At 34.5% G+C, this 12,377-nt stretch overlaps 3 protein-coding genes across 6 annotated transcripts; 2 read left to right on the top strand and 1 right to left on the bottom strand.

The window, feature by feature from the left end:
* Positions 1 to 1,011: 1,011 nt before the first annotated feature.
* Positions 1,012 to 3,319, top strand: LOC108211044 (protein PLASTID MOVEMENT IMPAIRED 2). 3 transcript variants are annotated; one of them, XM_017382530.2, is made up of 2 exons: positions 1,012 to 1,254; positions 1,379 to 3,319. In XM_017382530.2, the coding sequence occupies exon 2, from the start codon at positions 1,436 to 1,438 to the stop codon at positions 3,104 to 3,106; it is 1,671 nt and encodes a 556-aa protein (XP_017238019.1). In that variant the 5' UTR covers positions 1,012 to 1,254; positions 1,379 to 1,435; the 3' UTR covers positions 3,107 to 3,319. The 3 variants fall into 3 exon arrangements, with proteins under 3 accessions (XP_017238019.1, XP_017238017.1, XP_063945301.1); XM_017382528.2 differs by having other exon boundaries at positions 1,391 to 3,319; XM_064089231.1 differs by having other exon boundaries at positions 1,470 to 3,319.
* Positions 3,320 to 4,232: 913 nt separating this feature from the next.
* Positions 4,233 to 6,286, bottom strand: LOC108215097 (GDSL esterase/lipase At5g14450). The gene is made up of 5 exons (XM_017387439.2): positions 5,748 to 6,286; positions 5,304 to 5,513; positions 5,026 to 5,198; positions 4,674 to 4,950; positions 4,233 to 4,540 (listed from the first exon to the last, which is right to left on the bottom strand). The coding sequence occupies exons 1-5, from the start codon at positions 6,004 to 6,006 to the stop codon at positions 4,299 to 4,301; spliced, it is 1,161 nt and encodes a 386-aa protein (XP_017242928.1). The 5' UTR covers positions 6,007 to 6,286; the 3' UTR covers positions 4,233 to 4,298.
* A 1,844-nt stretch (positions 6,287 to 8,130) lies between these two features.
* LOC108215099 (uncharacterized) lies at positions 8,131 to 10,236 on the top strand. 2 transcript variants are annotated; one of them, XM_017387441.2, is made up of 6 exons: positions 8,356 to 8,495; positions 8,776 to 8,888; positions 8,979 to 9,076; positions 9,221 to 9,553; positions 9,794 to 9,842; positions 9,943 to 10,236. In XM_017387441.2, exons 2-6 carry the CDS (start codon positions 8,869 to 8,871, stop codon positions 10,031 to 10,033), a joined length of 591 nt encoding a protein of 196 aa, XP_017242930.1. In that variant the 5' UTR covers positions 8,356 to 8,495; positions 8,776 to 8,868; the 3' UTR covers positions 10,034 to 10,236. The 2 variants fall into 2 exon arrangements, with proteins under 2 accessions (XP_017242929.1, XP_017242930.1); XM_017387440.2 differs by lacking the exon at positions 8,776 to 8,888 and having other exon boundaries at positions 8,131 to 8,495.
* Positions 10,237 to 12,377: the final 2,141 nt, after the last annotated feature.

A 12,377-nucleotide genomic window follows, 5' to 3' on the forward strand; every position in this document is an offset into this window, starting at 1 on the left:
AATAGAATAAGGAGCAAGTTATAAAGAGGATCATTGGATTTATTATCTTTTTTAAGTCTAACTCACTAAAAGCCACATATTATATTATATTTTAAAGGGTGATTTAAAAACTCATTAGAGATGCTCTTAGTATGCATCCTTGTCGAACACATTCATCAATGTGCTTGTCATTTGTAACATTTAGTGAAAATACTAAAAAAAAATCCAATCGATAAATTACTATTGTTTAAATTCTCAAAGAGGATGTATCAAATACACGAAATACATAACAATAACAAATATTCTGTTAACATGGTGCATGCATATCAATTTTCCGGATCCCTATTCTTCCCGGCTCCAAATAATGGCTTGCATTGTTCAAAACACATCCTTTTCTTACTCCCATTACAAGATTAGTGCACTAATCAATAATTAAAAGCCCACTTCAAACCATACTACATCAACAATGATCGGGACATAACACAACAACAAGCTACCGTTCTCTACATTGTTGTAACACCAACATCCATCATACATATAAGCACGCTCCTATGGGTTACAGTGCTAGTTAATTATAATTAGTCACTCAAAAGTATTCTAAATTAATCATATCCTCTTAACCCCGTATCATCTTAATCTGATTACTCATTACAACCCCATACCCTTTCTGAACCAAACGACCATGCAAAACAATCAAATAAGATATTGACACTTTTATCTCTATACCTTATTTTTATCCAAATTAGAGAGGAAGAGAGTGGCAATCACGTGTCGTGCACTTTTTAACTGACCTACTATTTTTGAGTCGTTGGATTAATATCCATCGGTCATGATTATAACATTTATCAAAATATTCAACGCTTTTTATGTCCTTAATCACGGGACAGAAGCATTTAAAAAGCGGAGTGACCGTATTAAAAAATTGTTATAATCTTGACATTTAGATATTAGTTGGTGGACCACAATATTAATTGGCTCAGGCCCCAGGAAGTTGCTGACAGATACCCGGGGGTGCCTTCAATAACAGCCAATCACCAAAGCATTATCTGCTTACGGTATAATATATTTGATGATTTCTTATCTTCTTGTTCAACCTCCCTGCCGGGAAAATTCATCTTTTGGTATACTTGTGTTTCCTCAGGAACTTAATTTGTGGCAGCTGGTGGTCAGCTTCTAATGGACAACGGGAGAATCTCACAGTAAATATAATATCGGATCAATAAAAAAATGAGGGGAACACAAACACAAGGCCATTCTTCGCCCGGTTTATTGGAGGTATCATTTGCCTTGTATACTAGCCAGCAAAATATTTGCATATTTCATATTGCATATAGCTCAAAATCATACTTGTTTAGTCCAAGTCTTAGCTTTTCTACAATTGAATATTTTTTTTAATTAGATTTGTTGTTAGGATCCATCTGCAACCAAAGGGGAGTTGCATTTTGCAAGAATAGATATGAATCAACTGAAAGAGGGCATACAAATTGCAGAATTATCTAAAGCCGATGCAGAATTGGAGCTGTCAGAAGCAAGGAAGACAGTAAAAGATCTATGTTCAAGAATCGAAGAATCAAATTCAAAGGTAACCAAAATTGAGAGACTAGACAAGGAAAAAAGACTCAAAGATGGCTTGGGATCATTTCACAAGAAAACAGGTGACGGTCAGTTTGCACAAGTGACTAGAGAAGTGGAAAACATAAAACAGGAGTTAAGCAATCTTAAACTTAAAATGGACTATGCCTCACAAGTGAAAATGAATGCGGAGAGTGAAATAGAAGCATCGAGCTCCATGATTCTGTCATATTCCAGCTTGGTAGAAGAAATTAGGACGAATATTGATGAACTCAACGAGGAGCATGTATTAGTTGCAGTAGCACGAGTTGAGGCTCTTAGAGAATATACAGCAATTGAAGCAGAGAGAAATGAGGAAGCTAAGAGGTACATGATTGTACTTGAAAAAATAAGGAAGAAACTAAATAACTTGAATGAAGAGGCTGCTAGTGCGCAAGCAGTTGAAAATGAACTGGCTGTCACCACTGCTGATGTTAACAGATTAAAGAGTGAACTAGCTCTTATCAAGGAAATGGATATACCGAAACCAGAGAATGCAAAGCTTCAAGAAGTTTCTTTTAGGAAACAGGGGAAACAGGATTCTATTTTGTTCTTACACACAATATTAGAAGAATCAGAAGCAGCAAACAAAGAATTAGCTGCCATCAATGAAGGTGGTTTTCAGTTGATGTCCTCTATGGATGTTATTCGAGAAGAGCTCAAGCAGCTTGCAAAAGAAAAGGCTAGATTGAGGGAAATGGAGGACAAAACAGAATTAACTATTCAAAGTGTCAATTCAAAGTTGCTCAGAGCAAAATCAAAACTTGAAGCTTTATCTGCTGCTGAAGAAAAAGCTAATTCTATGTCGTCAAGTCTTGCTGGCACTCTAAAACATTTAAGGGAAGAGGCAGAGGCTTCAAAGAAAGAAAGGGCTCTTGACCTTGAAGAGATTGCAACGGTTAAGTCTGAAGTATTAAGAACAAAGTCTATGATTGATTTGGATGAGGCAAAGCTACAAGCTTCCATTGAAGAGCTCAGGGCTGTTAAATTATCAGAAGCCAAAGCTCTTAAAACTCTCAAAGCTCTGGTTGGGATATCAGTGAAAGCTAGAGCTACATCTCAACATAACTCCAATATTACCATCTCAACATTTGAGTATGTGTACTTAAAAGGCCATGCCGTTGAGGCCAAGAAAGTTGCAGATAAAAAGGTAGAAGCAGCTCAGGCTTGGACAGAAGCTCTGAGGACCAGTGAGAAGGAAATATTAATGGAGACCATAGCGACTCAACAAAAAATTAGAGTAATCGGAATGCTAGAGGAAGAGGCAATCAATTTTGGCAGGAAACATGACCAGAGTATAGACGCGGAACAGGCGCCATCTGAGGTTGCATCTTCTAGTAAAAGTGGAAACAGATATATTATTTCGACACCCGGCAGACGACTAAGGCACAGAAGGTCTGGCTCAGCAGCAGGTTTTTATATGTCAAGATCCAGCATCACAATTGATAGGAGGAGAAAGGGAATGCAAAATATATCCAAATTCTTTAGCAGCAAGGACGACAAAAGGGATGAATAGTTTATAAAGCATAAATGAAGTCATTTAACATACGAGCTCTGCTGCGCAAACATGTGTATGATTCTAGCTAGTTAGTTGTATACAGGTTCTTTTGTGATCCCCATTCAACTGTACAATTTTGTGAATGTCCACATGAAATGTACTGTGCGAGGATTGTTGGTGTAAAGAGCACAAGTATGCCAGAGAGAAAACAAACTGTTTTTAATTTCTTCACCTTAAAATGCTCAGTGCATCATCACTTCTTATATAGAAAAAGCTAAACAACCAAATCCTAAAATTCACTTCCTAATTTCATGCACGGAGTGAACAAACCACTGTCTAGATTTATTAGCATCCTAGTGCTTGTTTGGATTTAGATGGGGTCTGTTGAGTCTTAGTTGAGGTTTTTTGAGCTACCTAGGAGATGTTTGGAGTTTTGGTAGGGTTTAATGAGTCTGGGATATATTGGTTAGGGCCGAGGATTGATCCCAGATGAGTGATGTCATAGAGGAGCAAGTATGAAAGAATGGTATGAATTCTGCTATGGATATTTCAACAAAATATTAAGAGAAAAAGGAATTCTGCTATTGAGACATACAGATACTATGTTCAGTTTGTATGAGGAAGTAAAATCAAACAAATAAAAAATCCAGGAATCCTCTGGTAGCCTATCATCTGAAATTATCAATCATGAGTTAACACATTTGTTTCATCATTCATCTTATCTTTAGAATACAGTAGGACTTCTGTAATTTACTTCTTAGTTTGTGGCGGTCCCAAGCATAGTTCTTATCAGCTATCCACTATCCCAACGTATCAGTATCAGCATGTTGACATTGTGGCCAACTAATGTTTCGTATGGTTGGGGAGGATTGAACGGAATGGAACGAGTAAAAATAAAAGAAAATATCCAGAAAGTATGAGTTGCCTACATCACACATTATTCCATTTCTCAAGAAAAATGATCCATCAAGCTGCTTTACTATGCCTATAATATGCAGTGTTCTCTTGTCTGTGGCGAGCCCTCTGTTTATATTCTATTTTGTCAAAGTTAAGTTTGTTATTGATAAGTTGCTAAAATTTTGATTGTTACCACTTACCATTCACTATGCTTTTAAGCTTTATATAAGCAATTGAAGCAACCGAAGATCAAACATTACAACATCGAATATTGAGATAATAATGTACAAACTCGTTGTTTGATTGACCTGTGTTATTGAAATGCTTGAGCAATTGAAATGGGAGGATCTGATAGTGAACCATTCATTATGAGACTTGCAATCCAGTGATTTGCAGATTCAGTGTAGTGTACACTGTCCCAGCTAATTACTTTGGAAGGGTTTGGGCAAGAACCGGCATGCATTTCCCTACCATTTACATTCCCACTATACCCGCACCAGATTTTGGTACCATTTCCCCTGAACCCACAACAGATGTTTGAAGCATCTTCAAATCCTGAATCAAAAGTATCAGTGTTAGTTATTTTTGGATTAATGATTATAGTGGATGCAGTATCCTAAATGTTATTGTTTCTCAAGTTTATGATATAAGAAATGATGGTTTTGAGAATCAGATATACTGTAGTTACCTAGATGTCTTGCATTGCTGATCAGTTTATATTTCGCAGTGTAAATATCCACATATGTCAATGCTGCTTGTGGGAGCTCTGCCCTTAGCTTAATAACTCTGTCTTTAAGCTGCTTGTTGAACTCTTTCGCTATATCATTCTGATTTTTGATGCATCCATGTTCGTCCAAAAGGGCGGGTTTTAAATTTGGCTCTGTATCGACTGTCTTCATAGGCAAGCAACCAATGGGGCCTGTGTTGTGTATCCAAAACGCTCTTGCCCCGGATCCATACAAATGCTGTTATAAAGAACACCTTAAATCCATATAAAGAACTGAAAAAGAACAAAAATCAGACTATTGCAATGAACATACCTGAACAGCATTAGCGAAAAGTGTGATAATGTTCGGAATGTCTGCTAAAATTTGTGGATGACTCATTTTTCTAAAACCAGCATCAAGATCATTTTGTCCAATATCAAACATGTAAAGAGCCTTGGAAAATTCCTCTGGTTTGGGGAGGCCATCTCGCCCTGTCTGTTCTGTGGCTAAAATTTACAAGGAAAGGAAAACAACGACTCACTTATCTCAACTATTTCACAAATAAACAACCGTTTGATAAAAAAGAACAATATCTGAGTATTGAAACTGACCTTGCTTATATAAAAAGGATGTCTGTGCCTTGAACTCATCAAATTGTGTAAGCTGAATATCAAGAGAGAATGGACTAACATAATTTTGGAACCATCCCTCATTCTGTTGCCTAATGGTTGCCCCTCTCGTCGCAAAATTAGCACCGTGCTCAAAATTAGGCTTAATGGAATTCAAATACGCACTCAGATACGGCATTCCCAGATGCTCAGCTGCATTACATAAACATTTCATTATTTCTAATCAAATCAGGTCCACCGACAACTGTTAAATTGCTTTTGATCTCCACATCATCTATACACGAAAACTAGTGTATTCTTCGGATTAACCACAAAATCGACAGATCATAAGTTACATTCCACATTCAGATTACAAAATTGCGCTAAAACAAGTACATTACAAAACAAAATAACATCAACTGAATAAGAAAGTGCAGTAGCTTTTACCAATAAAATCAATAATGAGGCGGCCATCGCAGGCTCTCCCGGAGGGATTATGAAAGAACGTCTCGCCATTCGGAGGCACAGTGGGAGGAAACACAGCAGAGAGGCCCCCTGTATCAGAATTGGAGTCACCAAAGTTGTAAATAGCAGGAACATTGGAGCTAAGAGCAGAGGGTCCTCTTCTTCTTCTGCTGCTACTTTCTTGAGCTCCAGAAGAAGCAAGCAAGAGAGTGAGCAAAAGGGGTGTCAGCAACCATTTCATTGGAGATATTTAAGTTGAATCGAGGTATTGTCACTGAGGAAAGATCTCAAGCAAGATGTATGTGCTTGCTTATCTCTAGGCAATTCTTTTATCATCTTCTCATTGGTTGTCGTTTTCACGTTGTGTTCGAATTATTAATGTAATGTTTTTTTAAAATATGTTGTGAATTGAAAAGAAATAAAAGAAAGGGAAAGGATAATCCCCTTTTCACATGATGTCTAAAAGAAGACAAGTTGAATACTGAGAATCCACAGAGTTTTCTTACATCTGGTCCTGCGCACCAACAGAATTCAGTGATAACATGATAATGCAGGTCATGATCTTTCTCAAGTTGCATATTTTGATAAAAATTTATTTATGGTGTAATTTATTTATGGTATATTTTTTAATATTTGATGACGGGGAGTGGATATAATATTGTATGTTTAAAGATATAGGCCGATAATTGATTTTTTTGTATTTTTTGTCACGATCCCGTAGTCCTTTATTTTAAGACTTCGAGCGGATTGATAATGAAGTATGAATTGTATTTCAAATTCGAAAATTTTGTTTTTGATAAGTTATATTTGTATTAACATGATTAAATTTTTTTCTAAAATGAGTTTAAATGAAAGAAAAAAAGATGTTGATAAATAAATCTCATTTGTTGAACTTAATATTAAGCCGACTATGAAATTATTAACAAAATTACATTTATTATGTATATATATTAATATTTTTTATATATCACTTGTCTCCGAAGATATTATTATATATCATTTGCTATAGATATACTTATCTACAAAAATTCTTAAGGCAATATTAAATTATATTCATTCTTATTGGATCAAATTTTATCAAGCCCAATTACTAAAGAAACAAATATATTTTAGATAAAGGTTATAAACGTTAAGCGGCCTCCACCAACCCCCAATATTTACCAAAATGTACTCTTATTTGAGGCCCAAATGAATTCTTCAAAATTTGGAAAAGAAAGGGAATATAAACAAGAGCTTATTGCACTTTGTAACCCCACATTTTGGCCAATTAGCAAATCAGACCCTACACTTTGAAACGTGACACATTGTAACTCTAAGTTTCATTTTGTTTTCAGTTTGTAAACCGGCCCACTAATCCGTTAAAAATCAACGTTACCGTGAAGTGATCAGGAGTTAACAGCTGCAATTTCAGTTGACTCCTATGATCCCTGTACTTGATGCCGCTGCATTTTTTGCATACAAAATCATATAGAGAAAGGAGCTATAAGAGCAAGAGCATAAAAGAATAAATAATTTTTAACAAATAAATAGGAATCATAAAATAAATATAATTAATAAATAAAATAGGATATATAAAATAGGAATTATATATTGATTTTATGATAACATAAATGATTCTTGATTAGCATTGTGTTTGACGGGCACGGGAGACGGCCCAAACTAATTTTTATCTAAATAATAATAATTTTTCTATTAGTATTATGTTAGACGGGAAAGTGGTCAAAATAATTTTTATTCATGTTATAATATATTTTCTTGTTAAAACGGGACCACGGTTCAAAATAATTTTTATCCAATTATAATATTTAATTTCATCATAATTAGAATAATTTTTATTAGTATTGTGTTTGACAGTAAGGCGACTCAAACTAATATCTAAATTATAATGTTTTGTTATTAGTATTGTGTTTGACAAGATAGCGGCTCAAACTAATTTTGATCTAAATTATGATATTTAATTTTATCATAAAAATAATATTTATGAATTAATATTGTCTTTGAACCGTGAGATTACTTGTAGCTATGGTGAGATTTCACTCCAAATTTTAGGGAAATTAGAAAAAAAGCTAACTGTTATAAACTGCAATTGATTTTGTATGCAAAAAAACAACTACATCAAGTACTGGGGTCATAGGGGTTATAAACTGAAATTGCAGCTCTTAAACCCTAATCACTTTACGGTAACGTTCATTTTTAACGGATCAGTGAGCCCGGGTTACAAACCGAAAGCAAAATGAACTTAGGATTACAATGTGTCACGTTTCAAAGTGTGAGATCTGATTTGCTAATTGGCCAAAGTGTGGGGTTACAAAGTGCAATAAGCTCTGTAAACAAAGACAACTTAGATGATATAAAGTATAAACGACACCGTACAAGTAGCCGATTAGGTTCTTCGCTGCGTGTGCCCTAATAACAAAAGCACTGACCTGAGGGAGATAGTGAAGAAGAGATGGGAAAGAAGAAGCAAAAAGCCCAAGAAAATGGGAGTAACAACAATGATGACGCCAAGAATGAGCTAGTAGAGAAAGAAGGGGAGAACTTATTAGGGGCACCCAAGTTCAAGAAACTCGAGAATGGTCGATTCAAGTGTGTTGAAACTGGGCATGAATTGCCTGCTCATGCCAAGGACTCTTATGCTCAGACCAAGCACTGCCGATTGGGTCTCATTGACTCTTTTCTGAGACGTAATAAACCCCCTTTGAATATGTTTCAGCAAGACCCTGTGTCTAGGTAAAAAAAAAAAACCTCTTTTTCTTTGATTTGGGATTAAGATTAAAATTTTCTCGTGGGTCATTTTGTTTGATTGTTGTGAGTGTTTCTATGCTTGTGTATGTACAGATATAAGGGAAAGATTGAATCTTTATAAGTTAATTGAAAATAAAAGATGATTTCTTTGTAAGTGTAACTTAGTTACGTCTGTGGAATGGAAGGGGGAGGGTAGAGTTTCAATGATGTTTTACTGGATCATTAGGATTGAATTGAAATATTGGATTATGATATTGATCTGTAGTGTGTGAAAAAGGGAGCTACATATTTGTTCTGAGTCTGGACTATTATTGTGGATGATTGGAGAAAGTGTTGAATTGAATGGTTTGAACTTTGAATGGTTTCTTGCAAACCGTGGTATGTTTGGTGGGATTTTTTTTTTTTTTTGGTTCTGGTATGATTTTTGTGTGTTCATGAGAGTTTTTTTTGGTTGTGGTGTTATTGTAGCTCGAAGTTAACGTGTAAGCTAACAGGACTTACTGTCAATAAGTCTGAGGAGCATATATGGAAGCATATCAATGGGAAACGGTTTCTGAACATGTTAGGTTTGTCTTATCCTGTTGCACTAGTTAAGAGTTCTATACTGATAATAGATGTGTAGCATAACTTTCAGGTGCTTGGCAGTTGTTTTGTTCATAAACTGAAGTTCCCAGTTTTACTTAGCAAATTGTTATTTATCTCTGAAATAGAGAAAAAAGAAGCTGAAAAGGAAGCACCAAATGGAACGGGTGAAGGCCCTAGTGAGGAAAAAACAGATGCGAATAAAACTGAAGATGGTTCAACGAAGAAGAACAAGAAAAAGGAGAAGAAGAAAAAGAAAAAGAAGAATATGAGCAAACAAATGGAAGAGACTGAGGAGAATGCAAACGTTTCTGATGTGAAGAATCCATCTGGCGAGGGTGATAGTTTAGAAGAAGTGGACTTCTGGATTCCTCCTTCTGGAGACCGCTGGGACTTTGATGATGGTGGCCAGCGATATGGTTCTGATTCAGGACCTGAAACAGATGATTCCAGCGGCACAGGTACAGATCCACAGAGTTATAAAAAATTCCATGTTACAATTTTTTTCTTAAGCTTGATGAAATTTATATATTCGAGGTATGAAAAAGTAAGAAATTCTTAAGCTTGATGAAATTTGATATATTCGAGGTATGAAACAGTAAGAAAGCAAGAATCGGAACTAAAGCTTAAACATTTAGGCAATGGAAACAAACATTATCAAAACCCAAAATTTTTAACTTTTTGTTTTTGTTTTCCATCAGATGGTGCTGATGAAGAAAATGGAAGTGATATGGAAGAGCTGTCCAAGAAGTACTTTCATTTTCCTTTTTCTTTTGCTTCACATGTCACAGCATTTTGTGTACTGTATATGATTGAAAAGATCTTACATTATCGAGAATGTACTTTGCAGGGAAAAACGAATGCCTGTGGAAAGTAATATAGAGAACTGTATGCCAAGGAAGAAGAAGAACAAGACTAAGTCCACATCACAAGATAACTGAACGGGTAAGTTGAAAGCTGAAGGAGGGGTCAGTAATTGTGCAATTCCCGTGTCTATGAAAGGTGATAAGTTGCGGGGGTGTCTGAGATTGTACCCATCCATTGTTGTGTACGGTTCATTTGTTAGAAATATCAAATATATGAATTATATGAAGTTTTAGTAATTTTGGGAATTCCAAGGTCTTTCAAGTGCTGCTTTTTTTGCTGGATGGCTGGGAAAATATTTCTGTTATAAATTTGCTGAGACACAAACCATCAAAAACTAAAATCACCTTGACAAGAACATATTTAAGTGCATCCATGTTTTCAAGGTGTGGCCAAATCATATGTGGAATTTTGGAATGTTGGGCATGTTATGCTCCACATATTTTTAAGAAATTTAATTGCATTTAAAAATATTATTTTTAGTTTTTTTATGAATAAAAGTATTCGTGTTATATCTTCTTATTTATAAAAAAAAGTAAAAATGATATTTTGAAATATGTGGTCAAAACTCCTAAAAGTACAGGAGGAGTAAAAGTTAACCATATTTTTCAATCTTTTGGTAAAGGTTAGATGCAAAAATCTAGTTACTCATGCACAAGTGCTGCACAACTAGTTTATTCTGTACGAGAACAATGAACAGTGAGCACGATTGGATATCCCAAGTAGTGGGCTTATCTTCTGTTGTCCCGGGACACCCGGGTTCGACTTTGGCTCACCCCGAGATTTATTAGAACATATACAAATTTGTAAAGCGTATAAGCCTGCATTGTCAAAAAAAAAAAAAAAAAAACAGTTACCTACTTGTTATACGAGTAAATGGAGTTGAGGAACTCGCATTTGACAGAGATTGAGCACGCTGAGAACCGTAGTATTGCAAGTAGAAATGGATGATTAAAAGGGACGTGGCTAACTACAGTGCAACAGGAGTAAGCATACAGGTTAACTGGGCAGGGCTTAATTGGGCCCAATTTATTTTTTTATAAACTTGCTATTTGATTTTTAAATTATAAATTCGTTTCAAAACCCCCAACTTATAATAACCCATAATCACATATAGTAATTTTTTTTTATCAAACTAATCTGTTAGATACCCAAAATTTTTTGATATAGGTGAGAATTGAACCCGAGACCCGGGACGACTAACGTATAGCTTTACTACTCTCAACCCATATCACATACAGTAATCACTCCCTCCGTCCTCTTTGACTTTTGACCAGTCAAATTGACTATATTTTGATTGAATTTTACATGTATCAGATCATTGAGAAAAATAATAAAAATGATACACATTAGAAAATATATTTAGTTATTTCAATATGCAACTTTCAGATTTTAGAAGTAATGAGTAGATAATTTGTAATGTTTAGTCAAAAATTGGTCAATTTAATTTTCTCGAAAAGCAAAATGGATATGTAAAAGGGGACGGAAGGAGTATAATATATCTTACAGAAACTATAATGATAGGGTTATATATCAAACTGGCCACCCATTACGTCAAAATATCTCACTTTACCCACTCATCTCATCGGGGATTCGTTTAAGCCACTATAAACCAAATATATATCATTTTACTCACATCCCTATTTATACCTATTTACTTAATCATTTATAAAAAATCAACCGTTTGGTATTTTACTACAAAACCACCTTGAGTACCTTCATAATTGTCTCTATTATATATCAAAATAATTTAGAAATTTCTAAGGCAACATACTTAGGGTGATCACATAAATATATATATATATATTTATTTCTAAATATTTTTTTAATAAATAGCTATGTTGCTTTATTAATTTCCAAATTATTTTGATAAATACTAGAGACAATTATGAAGGTACTCGAGGTGGTTTTGTAGCAAAAAAACAAATGGTTAATTTTTGATAAATGATTAAATAAAAATGTATGAATAGTATTGTGGGTAAAATGATATATATTTTGTTTACAGTGGCTCAAACGAGTCCCCGATGAGATGAGTGGGTAAAGTGAGACATTTTGATGTAATGAGTGACCAGTTTGATATAAAACCCATTTTTTTTTTTTTTTGAAATAGAAACTATAACTTTTGAATTGTGTTATACCATTTTTGATATAATCATTTCAATCGAATTTATTTATAATATCAAGTTTTATGGAATACACAAAAAATATATATATAATTAATAATTAATTTAGTATTAGATATTTTTTTCCTGACAGACAGAGCCTTTCAAAAAAAAAAAACCAAGTTAACGTAAATAAAAGAAATTTAATACCTTAATATGATCGGAAAAGACAACCCAAATGCAGGAGTGGGCTACGTAACCCGAGTTTGTTACGTATCAAACAAAAAATAATCAAAGTATATCCCTCAATCCATTTCCA

This window comes from Daucus carota, chromosome 3, assembly GCF_001625215.2.
Source record: "Daucus carota subsp. sativus chromosome 3, DH1 v3.0, whole genome shotgun sequence".
Lineage (NCBI taxonomy): Eukaryota > Viridiplantae > Streptophyta > Magnoliopsida > Apiales > Apiaceae > Daucus > Daucus carota.

What these genes read in the sequence shown, in the direction of transcription:
- LOC108211044 (XM_017382528.2), top strand. Translation starts at nt 1,207, where the DNA reads ATGAGGGGAACACAAACACAAGGCCATTCTTCGCCCGGTTTATTGGAG. An exon ending in CTTCGCCCGGTTTATTGGAG is followed by an intron (nt 1,255 to 1,390) that starts GTATCATTTGCC and finishes ATTTGTTGTTAG; the next exon opens with GATCCATCTGCAACCAAAGG.
- LOC108215099 (XM_017387440.2), top strand. Translation starts at nt 8,215, where the DNA reads ATGGGAAAGAAGAAGCAAAAAGCCCAAGAAAATGGGAGTAACAACAAT. An exon ending in ACGGTTTCTGAACATGTTAG is followed by an intron (nt 9,077 to 9,220) that starts GTTTGTCTTATC and finishes TCTCTGAAATAG; the next exon opens with AGAAAAAAGAAGCTGAAAAG. An exon ending in AGATGATTCCAGCGGCACAG is followed by an intron (nt 9,554 to 9,793) that starts GTACAGATCCAC and finishes GTTTTCCATCAG; the next exon opens with ATGGTGCTGATGAAGAAAAT.
- LOC108215097 (XM_017387439.2), bottom strand. Translation starts at nt 6,006, where the DNA reads ATGAAATGGTTGCTGACACCCCTTTTGCTCACTCTCTTGCTTGCTTCT. An exon ending in ATCCTTTTTATATAAGCAAG is followed by an intron (nt 5,199 to 5,303) that starts GTCAGTTTCAAT and finishes TGTAAATTTTAG; the next exon opens with CCACAGAACAGACAGGGCGA. An exon ending in TTTTCGCTAATGCTGTTCAG is followed by an intron (nt 4,951 to 5,025) that starts GTATGTTCATTG and finishes TCTTTATAACAG; the next exon opens with CATTTGTATGGATCCGGGGC.